The sequence below is a fragment of the Nerophis lumbriciformis genome, linkage group LG10 (assembly GCF_033978685.3).
Source record: "Nerophis lumbriciformis linkage group LG10, RoL_Nlum_v2.1, whole genome shotgun sequence".
NCBI classification, from domain to species: Eukaryota; Metazoa; Chordata; class Actinopteri; order Syngnathiformes; family Syngnathidae; genus Nerophis; species Nerophis lumbriciformis.
In genome coordinates this window covers 35,451,666-35,466,691 of record NC_084557.2, presented here as the reverse complement: position 1 = coordinate 35,466,691, position 15,026 = coordinate 35,451,666, and the positions used below count along the sequence as shown (strand labels likewise).

The window sequence follows — 15,026 nt, the reverse complement described above, 5'->3', positions numbered from 1 at the left end:
AATCTACAAGGTTAAAATAGCTGGCCTCTCTTTCTTCCCCTCCATGTATCTGCTTTCTTTTGTATTTCAAGTTATCATTACATATATGTATTGTTGCATTTGAACAATTGTATTGTTGATAATAGAGGTAAATTATTGGTATTATTCATTATCAATAGTGCTATTTCTATTGGTATATGTATTGCTCCATTTGTAGTGTAATAATGTACATTGTCATTTCTGAATTGTTATTTATTTCACTAACTGCTTCTTTGCTATCACTTTTACTATCATATTTAGTATTACTATCACATATCGTATTTGCTGATGTTGTTCTATTGTTGTTGTTGTTATTGTTGTGTTTGCTGTTGTTGTTTTTGTCTGTCTGTCTTATCCCCCTCTTGTCCCCACAATTTCCCCCTCTGTCTTCCTTTTTTTCTCTTTCTATCCCCTCCTGCTCCGGCCCGGCTGCACCAAATGATAATATAAATACATTTAATAAAGTCAAATACGAATAAGGCAACAAGAGAAGTATCCCACACATCTCTTTTGTAAAGTAAATTTGTACAGCCGATATGGGCATCTACATCAACAATATGATTTGCCTGAGAAGCTGGACAGGACAAAAAAAAGAAACACTCTTAATGAATTTAGATAAAAGAGAGTTGCAAAGGTTAGGGGTCATGGAAAACATCAAATAACATACAAATTGTGATTGTTATTTATTTTTGATTCTTAATCCATTCATAATGTTCAATAAGTGATTTATAAAAGATATAAAATATACACAGTACATGCCAAAAGTTTGGACACACCTTCTCATTTCAATGCGTGTTCTTTATTTTCATGACTATTTACATTGTTGATTGTCACTGAAGGCATCAAAACTATGACACCTGAGAAGTGAAAACCCTTTCAGGTAGTCTACCTCTTGAAGCTCATCGAGAGAATGCCAAGAGTGTGCAAAACAGTAATCAGAGCAAAGAGTGGCTATTTTGAAGAAACTAGAATACAAAACATGTTTTCGGTTATTTCACCTTTTTTGTTAAGTATATAACTCCACATGTGTTCATTCATAGTTTTGATGCCTTCAATGACAATATACAATGTAAATGAAAATAAAGAAAACACAATGAATTAGAAGGTGTGTCCAAACTTTTGGCCTGTACTGTATATTTTTAATCTCTGCGGTTACGTCCATCTTCATCTATACGTCAAACATCAGAAAGCCAAGAGGAGCTTTTGTAACCTGTTTTGAAAAAGTTATATTACATTTGTTCTGCCAAACAGGACTTTGCAAGAATCAGTTTTAATCAAGAATCATGTTGAATCAAGAATCGGTTTTGAAAAAAGTCGGAATCGAATTGTGAGTTTCTGTAAGATTCACATTCCTAACAAGGGTAGAACGTATGATCATAGTTTTGATAAAGGTTTCTTTAACTTTGTTTGAAATTAAAAATACGTTTTTGCTTGATCGAAATCTTTTCAAAGGGGATATGAGAAAAGGAGTTAGTCCATAAAGCAAAAGCTTTTGTTGGACAAGTTCTCCCTAAGTGTTTTCCTTATGTGTTTACTGTTGCATTTAGGATCCAATAGGTTTCTTCTGCCTATCATTAAGCTCATAAGGAAATACTGTTATAAGGAAGTCATAAGGTTTTTCATTTTTGTGTTGTTAAATTTGCTAAATTTTCATATTTGTAATAATTTTGAAATTATTAAGCCTCATTGAAGCACCATTGCTCAAGATTATAGTGCAATCAAAGAACAAGCAGGCTACTATTTAGGAAACACATTTGGCACTTCAGGAATACTGAAAGGCAGAGATTTAGCAAAGATGCTGTGACACATTCAAGCATCCAATCAGATTGCTTTTATACAACCTTTATTTAACCAGATAAGAAACCCATTGAGATCACTATCTCTTCCACAAGGGTGACCTGGCTAAGAGGGCAACAGCAAATGTCACATGATAATGGTTATCAAACTTGTGTTTTACACCAAGTATTATGTCAAAACTATAGTATTTAGCATTGAAAGTTACTGCCAGTTTTGCTATACTTTGGTTTGCCATCACCACCAAGACACACAATGGACAAACAAGTCCTTCTTTAAAGCGGCAAAATGTATACTATTTAAAATACATCATAACAGATACATTCGAGTCAATATATGGACCAACCAAGGTAATAGAATGATTTCTTTTACAGGTCATCATGTTGCATTCGAGATAATTAACTCACAAATTCCTGGGTGCCCACCTGAATTCATGAACATCCCAGTGCCTCGTGGTGATCCTGTTTTTGACCCAACTGGCACTGGGGAAGTTCTGCTGCCCTTCCAAAGAGGAAAGTGGGACAAAGACACTGGCCAGAGTCCAAGCAACCCTCGAACACAGGTTATTGAAGGGCTTTATTTATTGTCCTGTCAATATGTTTGACACTTAATGAACTGAAACATGCTTCAAGGTCAATATGGTCACAGCGTGGATTGATGGCAGCTCCATCTATGGTCCATCCACTTCCTGGTCGGATTCTCTGAGAAGCTTCTCCGGGGGTCTTTTGGCCTACAGCTTGGAGCGGGACATGCCGAAACAGGCAGCAGGAAACCGTTTAATGTGGTGCGCTGCTGACCCCGCAACAGGTGATCATGAACCTCAGGGCCTTTACGGTAAGATAATCTAATATTTAAAACTTCATTTCTGACCCTCAGCACTCTTCCTAACCCAAATTTCAGAATTATTTTGTACTATAAGGAGGTCTGCTTGGATCCGGGTACAGGAACATGGCTGGAATAGATAATTGTGCAAATGCTTGCTCCCTCACTGCAAAATACCACACTAGTGTGTTCAAAGTTGTGTATTTGTTGGTGCGATGTATAGGGGGGGCTTCTTCTTGGCCACCACTCTCGAAAACAAATATTCTATGCATTAGAGCAGGGGTGTCAAACTTAAATACAGAGTGGGCCAAAATTTAAAACTGAACAAAGCCGCGGGCCAAGGTTGAACAAATTAACTTTTTAATAGGGACCCAAACAAGTTTTGCATTGAATATTGAACAAGCAAGGCTTATATAACTTTATAGTAACATGCACAATCGAGTTTCAAATAATAATAATAATAATTAAAACATATCAATGGCATATCAAATACAATTTAAACAAAAATAGAATGCCTCTTTTCTATTTGCAGCCTTCTGAGGTAAATATCAACAATAACTTTTTCCACAGGCTAATACATTTGAAAATAAAATAACAATGAATAAAACAACCATTCAGGACTTTAAACTGCTGAGTTTGCAACACACTGATCTAATCTGATGTGCCCAAGCCAGATACCTGCAATCTTTTCTTGGATGCTAGTTCATTAATGTCGGGGCTCAGGCTTTGAGCTGAGGCAACCTTCATTATCGAACGAAGGTGTTCATCAGTCATTATATCTCGTCCACCCGGACCACAGTCTTGGGGGCGTGCCTTAAATGCACTGCCTTTAACGTACTCTACGAGCTATCGTCACGCCCACTTTTCATCCATTCTGACATCGTTCAGACCCAGTCACAAGATATGTGCGGCTTCGGTACGCACACACGAGTGAATGCAACGCATACTTCATCAACAGCGATACAGGTTACACCGCGGGGGCCAGTATAAACAACTTTAACACTGTTAGAAATATACGCCACACTGTGAATCCACACCAAACAAGAATGACAAACACATTTCGGGAGAACATCCGCACCGTAACACAACATAATCACAACAGAACAAATACCCAGAATCCTTTGCAGCACTAACTCTTCCGGGACGCTACAAAATACAACCCCGCTACCACCAACCCCCCCCACCCCACACACACACCTTGTAGCGTCCCGGAAGAGTTAGTGCTGCAAAGGGTTCTGAGTATTTGTTCTGTTGTGTTTATGTTGTGTTACGGTGCGGATGTTCTCCCAAAATGTGTTTGTCATTCTTGTTTGGTGTGGATTCACAGTGTGGCGTATATTTCTAACAGTGTTAAAGTTTTTTATTCGGCTACCCTCAGTATAACCTGTATCGCTGTTGATGAAGTACTGTATGCGTTGCATTCAATTGTGTGTGCGTGCAGAAGCTGCACATGTTATGTGACTGGGCCAGCACTCATTGGTCTGGCTAAAAAGCAGACGTGACGATTTTCGCTGAAGTTCGAAAGACTCCCGGGAGGGTTGGCAAGTATTAGAATTATCAGTGAATGCGGTGTTACCGCGGCACAGCCGTAATATATAATCGGCAGGCCAGCTTTAGTGTTAATTTGATATCGCCTCAAGGGCCAAGTGAAATTACACGGCGCGGGCCAGAGTTTGACACCCATGCATTAGAGGGTATTATACACCTTCTGTTGTGATCCCACATGACTGTTTGGACTTTTTTCTTTATTTCCCTATGTTTGGTTTCCTGTCCTGGTGCTATTGTTTTGGTAGTATGTCTTGTTTGGTCTCTGCATGTTTTGCAGCACCATTATGATCTGTTCTGTGTCCTGCCGGCTCACCTGTTCTACTTTGTTCCCTCCTTCAGTACTGGTTCAGTATCTTTTGTATACCACAGCGTGTGTTTCGATATACTTCAGTTGATGCGCGACTTGTGTTGTTTTGGACTTTTACTTGGTTCCTCATTAAATTATCTTCTGCCTGCACGTTGCCGACCTTTGCTGCATCCCAGATCAAGGCATCAACAGCCGCTATACGCCATCGTCGCACCTACATGTGTGATGTCATAAAATAGAATGAATATGGTGGCATTTATTTTTTTTTATTTATATTATCTAGCTTTTTATGATGTATTAATGATTTTGTAAAACACACAAAAAGCCTTTCCAACTCACTCTGCATTAAGGGAAAATAACTTGTTTGAGTGATCCCCTCTTTCACAAGCCTACAAGCATAACCAGCCTCTAAGTTTTAAAATACAGTTAGAGTTAGGGATTGCCATTAGGGTTTCGATGTACAGTAAGGTTTCCCATTAGGGTTAAAGATTGGGGGTTAGGGTTGTCCTCAATGTACAGTTAGGTTTAGGGATTCCCATTAGGGTTTCAATGGACAGTTGGTTTCATTAAAATTTTTAATCAGACTTTTACATTTGGATGTATAATGATTAACCACAGGTTATTGCTCACTTGCATTATTTAAATGATTAAAACAACAATTTGAAACATTACCAATCAACCAATCTGAGACTTGAACCCTGATCCACTTGGTCAGAGATCAAGTATCATAACTGACTGAACTATGCAGCCTCTAAGATTTGAGCTGCAGTTATGTGAGGGTTACCACTTAAATGTACAGCTCTGGTTAGGGCTTCCCATTAGGGTTTCAATATACAGTTGGGGTTATTAGAATTTTTAGGCAGACTTTCAAATGGGAATTTATCAGGATTATTCACAGGTTATTGCTCACTTGCATTATTTAGATTTTTTTTTTTTTAATTCAAACATTACCAATCGACATACCTTCAGAGATCAAGCATGTCTGGTATTCGAACATACAATTATGAGGTTCTTGTAAATGATACATTTGGACAAGCTTATCCCTCCAACCTTACATGGGGCTCTGTAGATGATGTAAGAAAGCTTACCTCCGGCCGGGTGTTTTTCTTTGTAGCCCACGCAGGTCAAGGAGCAGCCAGCCCTGTTATTCTCTTCCAAATCCTGTTTCCTGACACCAATTATCTTATGGAACATAAAATAACAATAATCTGACCCAGCCTTACCATGAAATAAAAGTGGTGGCCCTTGTTAATTGCACATCCATTAATATAAGGTTTTGAAGAGATATCAACGAGGTGGATTACTAAATTGCCGCCCAACAGAATATCCTTGCGCTATTTATAACTGGACTGGGCTGTGTATTTCTGAGCTTCTTTGAACTGTTGGGGGTGGGTTTGCATTTGGTGTCTGCCTTTCTGGCTTTGTAATCTTATTTGGGGTGGTGCCAAGTACCAAACTTCAGCCATTCTGCCATAACGCATACCTGATTAAGATACATGTAAATAATTTGCTCATCTTTATTTTCCCTTTACAGTTTTGGGAAATGCTTGGGCCAATGAGAACATTTTCACTGCGGCAGAGGGGATTATCTGGTTTCGTTACCACAATCATGTAGCCTCCAATTTGCGTGAGGAACACCCACAATGGTCAGACGAGGAGTTGTTTCAAAATGCCAGGAAGACAGTCGTGGCCACGTTCCAGGTAAATTGAAAAGTTTTCTCATAATCCTTATGCATCACATGGAAAACAATTGGTCGCGGTCTATCAAATATAATTAATATTAGGTTAGGTTAAATATTTATACAATATATAATAATGCACATTTTGCTTTCATACCCCGCCTACCGCCCATGTGCAGCTGGGATAGGCTCCAGCAAACCCAGCGACCCCGTAAGGGGCAAGCGGTAGTAAATGGATGGATGGACATACAGGGCATTCCCTTTACATTGCAAAATAATTGATTTGACAAAATGTAGAAATTGCCTTACTTCCTAGAGCAGGGGTGGGCAAACCTTTTGGCTAAGGGGCCACATTGGCTTTTGAAATTTGACATTTCAAAGCATATCATATCTATTGGAACTAAGAGTAGGCTTCTGAAACATGGGCTATTGTAAACATAATACATCTATCTTTAACAACATCATATCAGAACATCAATTCAGTCAGATTAAAGGGACCAACGGGCCGGATGTGGCCGTTAGGCCGTAGTTTGCCCACCCCTGTCCTAGAGTATAAGAATATTTACATAACACAATTTTCCATCAGATTATTAATAATTTGTTTTACCATTTGCAGTTCACAGAATTTATAAATCTAGTGCCATATTACAACCATCTTATATCCCCCCAAACAGAACATTGCTCTTTACGAATGGCTGCCGACATTCCTGGGAGACAGATCTCTTCCCCCCTACCCAGGTGAGAACCAGTACCAAGAACATGTGCACACAAGCAGCTGTAGGTGACGCACTAGTGAGCACAAGTCTTTGTGAGGTCAAACATTGTTGTTGTCACATTATATGTTGTTTCAGTAAAGCTGTTTGAATGAGAACCAACACTTTCCACAGCAGTGCATTTGTTTTAATTCAATATTATATTACTTATATAATATTTAAAATAGGGATGCTATTGTTCTCACTCAGTCTTCTGGATGTACTGTTTTTTTCTGCAGGTTATCAGAAATTTGTTGATCCTGCAATCTCCTCTGAGTTTCAGACTGCAATGAGATTAAGCATCACTACGGCTCCACCTGGTGTTTATATGAGGTATTTTTGGATTGATTGATTGATCGCCTGTCAATCACAAGACTGACTCAGAAACAATCATTCACATTTAAAGACAGTTTTGTTTTCAATGAATCTAATATACACAATTATTCATGTCTTGGACAAGTTCTGAGATTTTACTTGGTATATTTGTTTTATTCTAGCTAGACATGATACAAGAAAGCGTCAAAAAATTATATTGTATTTCTATTTTGTTCATTATTTTTTATTTTTGCATGTTTATGCATAGCCAATGTTTACTATGTTTACATGTAACGTTCTTTAGAAGGCTCTATGCTTGAAATTTCCAGAATATTTTGGAATGGGGCAAAATTAGATCATTTTCAAAATAATGAACATTAAAATACAAATATCAATCCATCCATCTATTTTCTATACCGCTTACCCACACTAAGGTTTGGCGGTAAGCTGGAGCTTATCCCAGCTGACTTCAGGCGAGATGCGGGCTATACCCTTGACTGGTCGCCAGCCAATCACAGAGACTTATAGACAAACAACCTTTCACACTCACATTCACCCATGGGCAATTCACAGTCTTCAATCAAGCTAATATGCATATTTTTGGAATGTAGTAGGAAAAATAAGAATACTTTGAATTAATGTATTTTAATTAGGACTGTCAAAAATAAGGAGTTAACTCATGTGATTAATTAAAATATGTTGCATTATTCATGTATAATTGCAGATTAATCTCACAATTTATTTAGACCATACATGCTCCCTTACCTTAACTGTGGATGGTTACCTGAAAGGCGGTGCAGGTTATGTGGTCAGTGATCAGGTCAATGCATATGCCAGGACAAAGATGAGCAAATTTCATTTAAATATACACCCAAAGTTTTACCAAAGTTTTTGTAAATAAATGACAAGTAAACATTTTAAAATGGTCCTGTATGACATTCTTATAATAAAATAGCATTTTGTTCAAATTTTGAGCTCTTTTTAAAGTTAATTCAACTTATGATTAAATGTAATTTAATCCAAATTCAAAAGTATGATTTAAAAAAAAAAAATCATTTAACAGCACTCATTTTAATACAACTTACAATCTTTTGACTCATTTCCTTAGTAATGTACTGCAAAGATATACTAATTTAACAAATCTAATTTCACTTTAACATACATTCTTCATGTTATTAATAATATTTGGCTTGAGATTCCACACAAGCAAAAGGGAGAAAATGCTAGAGACTTGACACTATGTCATACATTGTCGTGCTAATCATGCTTATCATACATCATGCTTATCATACAGCTGTTGTTATAATAAATATTATAGCAATGATCCGCTCGCTGTTCTATACAGAAACAGAACGTGCCATTTTCGGGACATCATCAACACTGATGGGAATTCATCGCCAGCCTTACGTCTATGCAACAGCTTTTGGAAACGTCAGGTGCGTAAAAGTCACAATAGAGCAGTGCTTCTCAATCTGTGGTATGTGTACCACTAGTGGTACGCATATGCATCTAGTGGTATGCCAAAAAAGAGCACTTAGGCCTACTACGTTGCTGTATTTTAATGTTGGTCATTCTAGTGGTACTTGGGGAGCCAAGTGTTTTCTGAGGTGGTACTTGGTGAAAAACGTTTAAGAACCACTGCATTAGAGCAATATTGTTATTGTTCCAGACAATAATTTATACGGTCATGCCACCAGAGGTGGGTAGTAACGTGCTACATTTACTCCGTTACATCTACTTGAGTAACTTTTGGGATAAATTGTACTTCTCAGAGTAGTTTTAATACAACGTACTTTTACTTTTACTTGAGTATATTTATAGAGAAGAAACGCTACTTTTACTCCGCTCCATTTATCTACATTCAGCTCACTACTCGCTACTGATTTTTATCGATCTGTTAATGCACGCTTTGTTTGTTTTGGTTTGTCAGACAGACCTTCAAAGTAGGATCTATAGCATGCCTGCGTTTCACCAATCAAATACAGTCACTGGTGACGTTTGATTCCGTTTCACCAACCAAACAGAGCCAGGCGGTCACATAATTAACAAGCTTAAGCTTACATGAACTCAACAAAGCACATCGCGGTAAGTAACGTTAGTAGATATTTTGGCTGTCACCGTAGGCTGATGTTAGCTTCCCTGCTATGAATCACTGTCAAATGTAAATGGTGCGGGGACATTTATTAACGCACTGCAGCCTCGTAGACACACACACACACACACACACACACACACACACACACATGTTAATGTATTATTATTTAATATATATTATTGTTTGCTCTTGAACGCATCATAATTATCCCCTCAACTCCCCCAAAAATGGATTAACTCGCTGGAATAAAAAAGACAATATAACATACATCCATAAATGCGGATGCATATGAAAAAGTGCAATATATTTATCTGTACAGTAGCCTATTTATTTATTTATATCTGCACCTTATTGCTTTTTTATCCTGCACTACCATGAGCGAATGCAACGAAATTCCGTTCTTATCTGTCCTGTAAAGTTCAAATTTGAATGACAATAAAAAGGAAGTCTAAGTCTAAGTTTTAGTTGCTTAAGAGATATTCCTGGCTCTGAATTTGCTCATTGCTATTTTTATGTTTTTGTGCATTATTTGTTGCCGTCATCATTAAACGAACAGGTTACTCATCAGTTACTCAGTAGTTGAGTAGTTTTTTCACAACATACTTTTTACTTTTACTCAAGTAAATATTTGGGTGACTATTCCTTACTTTTACTTGAGTAATAAATCTCTAAAGTAACAGTACTCTTACTTGAGTACAATTTCTGGCTACTCTACCCACCTCTGCATGCCACTGACGCTAAAATGTATACTCAACATATGCGCGATTCTACACTACTGAAAGGTAGTATGGAAAGTAAGCGTCCAAATACTGTATGGCTAGTTATCTGTATGATAGTAGTCCTAGGGACACTCTTTTAAATTGTACTGACAGAAGTGTATTTCAAATGTATCCACTCTGCACACTAAATAATGATGGTTTTGCTGTCAGGAGGTCCATGTGAAGACAAGTCAGGATGTGGATGACCTCGTCATGGGCATGACCTCTCAGATTGCAGAGAAAGTTGACCACATTGTTGTGGAGGACCTAAGAGGTGATACAGCTTGTATGACTCCACCATGTGCTTTTCCTTAAGCCACTATGGAAAAAATTAACACCTGCTGAATATTGTAGACCAGAGGTCTTCAACATTTTCCAGGCCAAGGACTCCCCTAACTGACGGAGTGAGGACCCCGTACTTACGCTGTATAAAATCGTGTTTTAAACTGAAATGTCTTAAAGACACCTTGTTATTGTGAATATAATATAAATATTCATGTTCATATTCACTGCAACTACACAACAGTGTGTTGGATTAATGTTAATGTGTATTTACAGACATATACATTTGTGGAAAAATTGTACAGGAAATATAAAGAAATATACGGAGTGTAATCAACCAATGATTTGACAATCTCCTGCCGTACCTCTGCAGACCCCGAGGAGTCACGAACCCCCTGTTGAAGACCTCTGTTCTAGACTCTTACTTTCATGTAATTATCACACCAAGCAGAATGATGCTGCATGCAGGAGTTGTTCCACAGTAGAGATCTGCTGGGATGAAGATCTACTTGCCATAGCTGACATCACGTTTGTCGACATAAACTAGTGATTCAATAGTGCCTCTGCTGGTTACCACATAGTAGTATGTCAGCATAAACATTAACAATCAATTAATTAAGCACTATTCACATGTCGATATAGTACCAGAAGCACATTGCAAGTGAGAAATTGTTCATCATCTGATCTAAACCCCGACAGACTACATGTACGGTCCTCTGAAGTTCACTCGCACAGATCTGGTGGCATCGACTGTCCAGAGAGGAAGAGACTTTGGTCTTGGCAGCTACACTGAAGTTAGACAAGCACTGAATCTGCCACCTGTAAAAACGTTTGATGACATAAATCTGAAGCTCAACAGGACCAACCCACAGGTTCAAGCCAAATGATTCATGGACAAAAAAAACAACACAAAACGAGTCTAAACAAAATTGCACCTCAACAGTTGCTCCGTGAAGTTGCACAACTGTATGAGGGCGATATCTCCAAGCTGGAGCTCTTCCCTGGAGGACTGCTGGAATCTGTCGGAGGCCCAGGTCCAGTTTTTTCTACCATCATTTTGGACCAGTTTGAACGCATTAGAAATGGTGACCGCTTCTGGTTTGAGAACAAACATAATGGGTAAGCTCCTTCTGCCTATTTACATTCATCCGTTTTATCTGGAAAATCCTGTTTTTTTCTCCTTCTTTTTCCGGCGTTTTCCAGATTATTTTTTTAATTCATGAAAATAAATCCTCACCAGTATCGCCACTATTATAACAATCGTGTCTGCTCGACTCAAGTCTTGGCAATACTCGACATCACTCAAGGCAACTCACTTGTGACAGCTGCGTGGCAAGTTGCATGTTACGTGGGTCAATCAAATTAAAAGGCGAGAGTGATGAATGCACATGAAGACGATGGCGAAGGAATTTCTGCCAAAAACCCAAACTTTGTGTAAATATCTTGACAAATAAGAGACTTATTATTTTTACCTAAAGAAGAGCATGCAGCTGGTATCAAACACTTCACGGACTTTCTGTAAGATAGAGGAGGGCATGTAAGCGAGGTTGAAAAATATTTTAACCACAAGCGCTGTGAAAGAGCCCATAATTGTTGTTTTATTTTAATTTACGCAACATAATAGGTTCTCTCACTATAGGATGCCTGATATTATATATTTTATAGTATATTTTTTATGCCAACAAGGCATTATTTGGTAGAGGGTTTAGCGTCCCAGCAGGCACAAGACATTGATACAATGTTGATTATACATACATGTCCTTTAAAACTGACTTTGTAACAACGTTGCAAAATAGTTGTATTTGTAAATTGAGACAATGTTGGTGTCCAACATTGGATCCATGTTGTTGGTTGGGAAATGACCACATTTCAATGGTCAAATCAACGTCACAACCTGACATTGAATAAACATTGTCAAAAAACATGTTGTTTTAACGTTGTGTTTGTCTTGTTACATGTTGGTTGGAAAATGACTAAAATTCAATGGTCAAATCAATGTCACAACCTGACATTGAATAAACATTGTCAAAAAACATGTTGTTTCAATGTTGTATTTGTGTTGGAAAATGTTGGTTGGAAAATGACCAAAATTCAGTGGTCAAATCAATGTCACAACCTGACTTTGAATAAACGTTGTCAAAAAGCATATTGTTTCAACGTTGTATTAGTGTTGTAAAATGTTGGTTGGAAAATGACCAAAATTCAATGGTCAAATCAATGTCAGAACCCAACATTTGGGGCGGCATGGCGTAGTGGGTAGAGCAACCGTGCCAGAAACCTGAGGGTTGCAGGTTCGCTCCCCGCCTCTTACCATCCAAAAATCGCTGCCGTTGTGTCCTTGGGCGGGACACTTCACCCTTTGCCCCCGGTGCCACTCACACCGGTGAATTGAATGAGGTGGTGGTCGGAGGGGCCGTTGGCGCAAATTGCAGCCACGCTTCCGTCAGTCTACCCCAGGGCAGCTGTGGCTATGAACGTAGCTTACCACCACCAGGTGTGAATGATTGATGGGTTCTACATGTAAAAGCGACTTTGGGTACTTAGAAAAGCGCTATATAAATCCCAGTTATTATTATTATTATTAACATTTATTAAACATTGTAAAAAAGCATGTTGTTCCAACGTTAGGTTTGAATTGCTCAATGTCAGGACCTAATTCAACAAGTTCTCAATGTTTTTTAATGTCTTGTGCCTGCTGGGGTAGTAGTAAGTGATGCTATGTTGTGATGCGAGGGACCTGGGTTTGAGTCCTGTTTAGTGTGCGTTTTATTTAAGTATTTTTTATTCTTAATTGATTAAATGGCGATTTGTGATCAAAATGAAAATCCCTGATGTTCACCGATTTTCCTGGTAGATTTATCATATTTTAAAATGTAAATGTTGACAGGTATGCGTTTAAGCTCTGTGTCATTGTCATTATTAGAGTATTGTTTGCTTTTCCCCAAGTTGGTTCCAAGATGAAGACATCCAAAGGATCCGCAAAATGACTTTCCATGACGTCCTTGTTGCAGTCACGAGCGTAGAGGCTTCTGACATACAAACCAGTGTGTTCTTCTGGAAGAGTGGTAAACTGTGATTTTAATCTATAAAAAGCATATTAAAGATTAAATACAGGCGAAGGATAATGATTGTGTCCTTAGGTGACCCTTGTCCTCAACCTGCTCAGCTGAAAGCATCAATGCTCCATCCCTGCACTAATGCCACCAAACTTAATTACTTTGATGGAAGCAAAGCTAGCTTTGGGATATTTATTGTCATCCTATTCCTCTTTCCTGTCGGTCAGTATCATACGCTTAATTCTTTGTTTGTATTGATATCACTTATCAGAAAGCCTCTCCCCTCACAGTCAGTTATTCAGTGGCCTGCGTGGTGGCGTATCATCGAAAGTCACGCTACGGGAAGTTCCAAAAAAGAGGGGAAACTGTTGTTAGAACAGAAGAGACGACTTCTGGATTTCCTGGTAAACATACTAAAAATATAAATATATAAGAAATGTCTTGATTTGATACTTAGCATGCTCTCTAGCCTATGAGTGGCAGGGCCATAGAAAACCACTGCATCCTGTCAGTGTGGAGGTCACAGAGAATAGGGGGCTGCAGATCCGGGACAGATCTGGAACAACTCTCCGCTCCCTGAATCTGGACAAGCAGCGCTGCCTTGATGTGCTCCTCTCAAATGATCGCCATCATAAAGCTCTGCTACTCAAAGTGCGAAAAGAGTACGACATGGTTAGTAGCATGATTTTTTTCACCTGAAATAATAGTTGATCAATAAGTATATTGCACAACACAGCAGCAACAAAACAAATGTTGTAATACAGCAAACTGGATAACCAGGATCAATAGTGCTGATGAGTTCATTGTAAACATCAATGCAGCCAAATCCGGCCCGTGAATGAATTATCTATGGCCCCCAGGAGGATATTTGATTAGTATTAGAACCGGCCCGCAGGCCACAGCCGCCTACTGCTGTTTTGTTGGCGGTAGGAATTTTCAAAATGGGATCCTAGGGACCTCATCAAGTCATAAAAATGGGGTCCCATAGTAAACTTTTGGGGTCCCACTTGTTTGTAACCGTTTTGAAAACAAATGGTAAATGTATGCATTATCCTGTTATATCTCACATTCTATATTGTGTTTTGGAAAAAGGTTGTCATAAACGTTAACTTAATTCATAAAAAAAATTATACAAAAGAAAAATATTTTTTATGCATATGTAAATGTATTCAGTTATAAACATTCATTCGCTTTTTTCTATCTTTCATGGATTTAAACTTTACCACTGCCGGTATTTTAAAAAATATTTTTATTGGAATATTTTCAGAATGTGTTTGTTCTATTTTCGGCCAAAGTAAGACAAAGAAAACAATCCGAAGTTGTTTTTAGTTTTTAGTTTTAATGCCATGATTTTTATAGTCAGGCCCGCGTGTGCATAGATTTCCCTCCATGCGACCCCTGAGCTAAAATGAGTTTGACACCCTTGTACTAAGACTACGTGTCCAATTGATAACATGTGCAGTGCAGACCACCCTAGTTAAAAGGGGTTTTTGCGTGTATACTGGCTGTCAGCATGGAGACACTAATTTCCCTCCACATTTATAGCATCAAATGATGCCAGGTGGCGTTTTTTCATGTTGTTGACATGCTGCAAACAAAT

The 15,026-nt window shown here is 38.3% G+C and overlaps 1 protein-coding gene across 1 annotated transcript in view; it reads left to right on the top strand.

Moving 5' to 3' along the window:
- duox (dual oxidase) overlaps positions 1-15,026 on the top strand; it is a 33,685-nt gene that overhangs the window by 3,231 nt on the left and 15,428 nt on the right. Inside the window, exons 3-15 of the mRNA XM_061969739.2 lie at positions 2,187-2,374; positions 2,445-2,646; positions 6,024-6,190; positions 6,843-6,906; positions 7,160-7,253; positions 8,581-8,671; positions 10,260-10,362; positions 11,070-11,242; positions 11,314-11,489; positions 13,317-13,435; positions 13,511-13,648; positions 13,717-13,830; positions 13,896-14,098. Of these exons, the coding sequence (XP_061825723.2) occupies positions 2,187-2,374; positions 2,445-2,646; positions 6,024-6,190; positions 6,843-6,906; positions 7,160-7,253; positions 8,581-8,671; positions 10,260-10,362; positions 11,070-11,242; positions 11,314-11,489; positions 13,317-13,435; positions 13,511-13,648; positions 13,717-13,830; positions 13,896-14,098 (1,832 nt within the window). The remainder of the gene's footprint in view (positions 1-2,186; positions 2,375-2,444; positions 2,647-6,023; positions 6,191-6,842; positions 6,907-7,159; positions 7,254-8,580; positions 8,672-10,259; positions 10,363-11,069; positions 11,243-11,313; positions 11,490-13,316; positions 13,436-13,510; positions 13,649-13,716; positions 13,831-13,895; positions 14,099-15,026) is intronic.